Genomic DNA, 5448 nt, shown 5'->3' on the forward strand with positions numbered 1-5448 from the left:
GCCCGGGCTCCATGCACCGTGCCCGGGATCCCAATACAAACAGAGCCGCCTGGGCGGCTCTCTCTACCCGCTGGCCCCAGTCCCAGGCCTGGCCCCGCTACCTTTCCTGTGAATCCAAGCTCGCTTGCCCGGAGCCGGTGGCCAAGCGCGGTGGCCTCTTTGTGGCCAGGCTCTCGGAAGTGCCCAGCCTGTCCATGGCGGCCGCCTTTTGTTAGAGGCTCGGCCTCGGAAATCCTCTCAGTAACAGCTTCACTCCGGCGCTTCCTCTTCCTGTAGCTGCGCAGAGTCAGAGTTCAGCTGGAGCCAGCGCTGCAGGTCACCTGTCAATCACCGGGACAGGCACCTGTCAATCACCGGGACAGGCACCTGTCAATCACAGGGACTGGCACCTGTCAATCACAGGGACAGGCACCTGTCAATCACCGGGACTGGCACCTGTCAATCACCGGGACTGACACCCGTCAATCACAGGGACAGGCACCCGTCAATCACCGGGACAGGCACCTGTCAATCACCGGGACTGGCACCTGTCAATCACCGGGACTGACACCTGTCAATCACCGGGACTGACACCTGTCAATCACCGGGACTGACACCCGTCAATCACAGGGACAGGCACCTGTCAATCACCGGGACAGGCACCTGTCAATCACCGGGACAGGCACCCGTCAATCACAGGGACAGGCACCTGTCAATCACCGGGACAGGTCACCTGTCAATCACCGGGACTGGCACCCGTCAATCACCGGGACTGGCACCCGTCACTCACCTGGACAGGTCACCTGTCAATCACCGGGACAGGCACCTGTCAATCACCGGGACAGACACCTGTCAATCACCGGGACACGCACCTGTCAATCACCGGGACTGACACCCTGTCAATCACCGGGACAGGCACCCTGTCAATCACAGGGACTGACACCTGTCAATCACAGGGACTGACACCTGTCAATCACCGGGATATGCACCTGTCAATCACCGAGACTGACACCTGTCAATCACCGGGACAGGCACCTGTCAATCACAGGGACAGGCACCTGTCAATCACCTGGGACCAATAGCTGTCAATCAGCAGGTTGACACCTGTCACTCCCTGGGAATGACAACTGTCAATCAACAGAAGGCAATGTTCCCGCCACCATCAATGTTGTTAAATCTTTCTGATTGTTGAAAATCAGCAGGTTGCCAGCTGTCCATCACTAAGTGATAACGCTGCAGCTGGATGGCCGTCTGTCAATCATTGGGAAGGCTGGAGATCCATTAGATTGATGCACAAGGTGCAAGAAAGCATTCTCAAAGCTCAATTTCACTGTCTAGGCCCAGCATTTAATACTCATCCCTAACTGCGTGTGAGGAGGCCATTAGAGGCTAATTTCATGAATTATTGCAGTTCTAGCGATTTTGGGGCAACCACAGTAGTGTTAGGAAGGGTGTTACTGGACAGTAACCGAGTAACAGCAAAAGAATAATAAATGGTCATGTCCAGATGGTGTGTGACTTGAAGAGCGATTTGCAGGTGATGCTGCTCCCACATACCTGCAGCCCTTGTGCAGGTGGTGCACGTCCTGATTCAGATGATGCTTAGAAGCCTTAATAAGTTAATGCAGTACATGTTGTAGCTGGTACACTCCTTGCTATTGTGTGCAGTGATGAAGGGCACGAATAAATAAGCTGCCATGCCTGAGACTGCCTTATAAAAACCGAAAGAACTGTGGATGATGTAAATCAGGAATAAAAACAGAAGTTGCTGGAAAAGCTCAGCATGTCTGGCAGCACATCTGTGAAAAAAAAAATGAGAGCTAACGTTTTGGGTCCAGTGAACTGAGGAAGGATCACCGGACCCGAAACGTTAACTCTGATTTAAACTTATCCGACATTCCCAGCTAATTTTCTTGATGGCTTATCCATTAATCAGTGAGTGTTTCAAATCAAATTTGCTGTTCAATAGGAAAGCAAAGAACACAAACAAATCTGAGGAGGGGGTGGACAAACAAAGCAACTTCATCCCGGTCCTGATTTTTCTTTTGCTGGATACAAAGAGATCCTTGAGACTTTTTTTGTAGTCACATACCTGAACTAATTTCTTAAAATTACATTCATAAAAGTATTGCATATTTTACATTTTTCTCCCAGTTTAAAAATTATAAAGAAAATAGCCCAAAAAATTGAAATTGAATGAAACAATCAGCCACATAGGGACCACAAAATTTCACTTACAAAAATCAGGTACTACTAGATCATGTCACAAACATCAAAGGGTAATAAAGACATGCACGTTGACAAAATTAATGTCCAGATAATATTTTAACACAAAAACATGAAGCACACTAACATTCAGCTGTCTAGACAAATACATCCTGTAATTTTCCTGTTCTCCCAAGCAGACATTTCCTGTAATTTTATATTTAATATAAGTCCAGTGACTGTTGTTTTGTAAGCTCAGTTAACAGTCATTACAGTTGCACCCCAGGACGTGTTTTGCAGCATGATCTAGTAAATGTTCCAATTGTACAACTGCATTTTCTCATCACACTGAAATGTCTGACAAATACTGACAACTTACTGCAGAGCACTAATTGTTTCAATTTCATGACTTACTGTGTTGTGTTTTAAAAAGACTTCAATATCATTATGCATAAATATGCTACTGTGATAAGAGTCCATGGTAAGTCATTGTAAATAGCCAGTCTGTTACCACTAAACTCTGAACCACTGAAAAGAGTTGGAATGAGAAATAGTAAGGCAGAAAGTAAAAAGCATGTTCATACAAACTGAGACAACAAGGTGCAGGGCTGGATGAACACAGCAGGCCAAGCAGCATCATAGGAGCAGAGAGGCTGACGTTTCGGGCCTAGACCCTTCATCAGAAAAGGGGGAGGGGAAGGGGGTTCCGAAATAAATAGGGAGAGAGTGGGAGGCGGATAGAAGAGGGATAGAGGAGAGGATAGGTGGAGAGGAAACAAACAGGTCGAAGAGGCGGGGATGGAGCCAGTAAAGGTGAGTGTAGGTAGGGAGTTAGGAAGGGGATAGGTTAGTCCAGGGAGGACAGACAGGTCAAGGGGGCGGGATGAGGTCGGTCGGTAGGAGATGGAGGTGCGGCTTGAGGTGGGAGGAGGGGATAGGTTGGAGGAAGAACAGGTTAGGGAGGCAGGGACGAGCTGGACTGGTTTTGGGATGCGGTAGTGGGAGGGGAGATTTTGAAACTTGTGAAATCCACATTGATACCATTGGGCTGCAGGGTTCCCAAGCGGAATATGAGTTGCTGTTCCTGCAACCTTCGGGTGGCATCGTTGTGGCACTGCAGGAGGCCCAGGATGGACATGTCATCTGAGGAATGGGAGGGGGAGTTGAAATGGTTCGCGACTGGGAGGTGCAGTTGTTTGTTGCGAACCGAGCGTAGGTGTTCTGCAAAGCGGTCCCCGAGTCTCCGCTTGGTTTCCCCGATGTAGAGGAAGCCACACCGGGTACAGCGGATGCAGTATACCACATTGGCAGATGTGCAGGTGAACATCTGCTTGATGTGGAAAGTCTTCTTGGGGCCTGGGATGGGGATGAGACACCTTGTTGTCTCGGATTCTCCAGCATCTGCAGTTCCTACTATCTCTTTATACAAACTGAGATGTTTCAAATTCTTCCATGGAACGTAACATCACTTGCATTGTTACCCATCCCTAATTGCCCTTGAGGGGTTGGTCGGCATTTTCTTGATCAGCTGTAATGCATGTTGTTCAGGTACACCCACCCTGTTAGGAAGTCAAATTTCAAGATTTTGAACCAGTGACAATGAAGAGGTGATCATATAATTCCCAAGTCAGGCTGGAGTGTGGCTTGGAGGGGAAATTGCATATGCTGGTGCTTCTATGTATCTGCTGTCTTTGTCCAATGTGGTAGAGCTCACAGATTTGGAAACTGATATCAAAGCAGTCTTGGGCTGGTGCTGCAGTGCATCTTACAATTGATACACGATGCTACCACTATGTCGGTGATGGAGAGGGTGGATGTAGAATGTGGTGAATATGGTGCTAATCAAGTGGACGAGATGGCTTGGAATTTCTTCGGTGCTGTTGGAGCTGCCCCATTCAGTCAAATGGAAATTGTTCCGTCACACTCCTGACTCATGTCTTATATAATGTACTGGCTTTGGAAGACAAGCAGCAAGTTATCTTGGATTTTAGGAGACTTCTAAATGCAAAATTGAAATTAAATGAATATTTACATTACATTGTCAAGTTCATGGTGATTTATGTATAGTTGATGTGGGTGATGCACAATTAGCAATACCAGCATTATATATTAAACGCACAATTTGACTAATCTAATTAACACAATACTTTAGGGGTCGCAAAGTGGCTCAGTCATTAGTATTGTTACCTCACAAAGCCAGAGACCTGTGTTCAATTCCACCCTCAGGCAAAATGGGTCAATGGGCTGAAAAATAGCAGATGGAGTTCAATCTGGATAAATGTGAGGTATTGCATTTTGGTACAACAAACAAGGGTAGGGCCTTGGGTAGTGTTGTAGAACAGAGGGACCTGGCGGTCAGGTGCATAATTCTTCAAAGTTTGCATCACCTATAGACAGGGTGGTTAAAAAGGCATTTGACACACTTGCCTTCATTGTTCAGTCCTTTGAATATAGGAGTTGGGAAGTCATGTTAAGGTTGTACAAGACTCTCCTGGAATACTGTATCTAGTTCTGGTCGACCAGTTACAGGCAGGATATTATTAAGCTGGAGAGGGTTCAGAAGAGATTTACCAGGATGTTGCTGGGTATGGAAGGTTTCAGCTCTCCTCTCACGTTACAAATGTGCTCCCTAGTCTTGAAATCCCACACCCTGGGGAAAAGACAATTACCATTAACCCTATCTATACCCCTCATTATTTTATAAACTTTTATCAGGTCGCCTCTCAACCTCCTATGCTCCAGTAAGGTCGCAGCCCATCTAGCCTTTCTTTATAACTCAAAGCACAGGTGAAGACAGCAGTAATTGTAGCATACAGTATTCATGCTTTATTAGTAAGGGCGTATAAGAGCAGGGAGGTGATGTTGAACTTATACAGGATACTTGTTCGACTTCAGCTGGAATATTGTGTACAGTTGTATGCACCAGATTATAAGAAAAATGTGCATGCATAGGACAGAGTGCAGAAGCGATTTACCAGAATGGTTCCTGGAATAAGTAGTGATATCTTGAAAGCTATCCATATTACAGAAGGGGAGGTGCTGAACATCTTAAAATGCATGAAGTTAGATAAATCCCCGGGACTTGATTAGGTGTATCGCAGAACGTTGTGGGAAGCTAGGGAAGTGATTGCTGGGCCCCTTGATGAGGTATTTGTATCGTCAACAACCACACGTGAGGTATTGGACATCTGAAGGTTGGCTAACGTGGTGCCATTCTTTAAGAAAAGCTGTAAGGAAAAGCCAAGGAACTATAGACCAGTGAGC

At 46.6% G+C, this 5448-nt stretch overlaps 1 protein-coding gene across 1 annotated transcript in view; it reads right to left on the reverse strand.

The window, feature by feature from the left end:
• Window positions 1-2664, reverse strand: part of LOC125484853 — a 10356-nt gene extending 7692 nt beyond the window's left edge. Inside the window, exons 1-3 of the mRNA XM_048605271.1 lie at window positions 2599-2664; window positions 852-922; window positions 102-276 (exon numbers count right to left, since the gene is read on the reverse strand). Of these exons, the coding sequence (XP_048461228.1) occupies window positions 102-276; window positions 852-922; window positions 2599-2664 (312 nt within the window). The remainder of the gene's footprint in view (window positions 1-101; window positions 277-851; window positions 923-2598) is intronic.
• Window positions 2665-5448: the final 2784 nt, after the last annotated feature.

The sequence above is a fragment of the Rhincodon typus genome, chromosome 14, assembly GCF_021869965.1.
Source record: "Rhincodon typus isolate 14 chromosome 14, sRhiTyp1.1, whole genome shotgun sequence".
NCBI lineage: Eukaryota > Metazoa > Chordata > Chondrichthyes > Orectolobiformes > Rhincodontidae > Rhincodon > Rhincodon typus.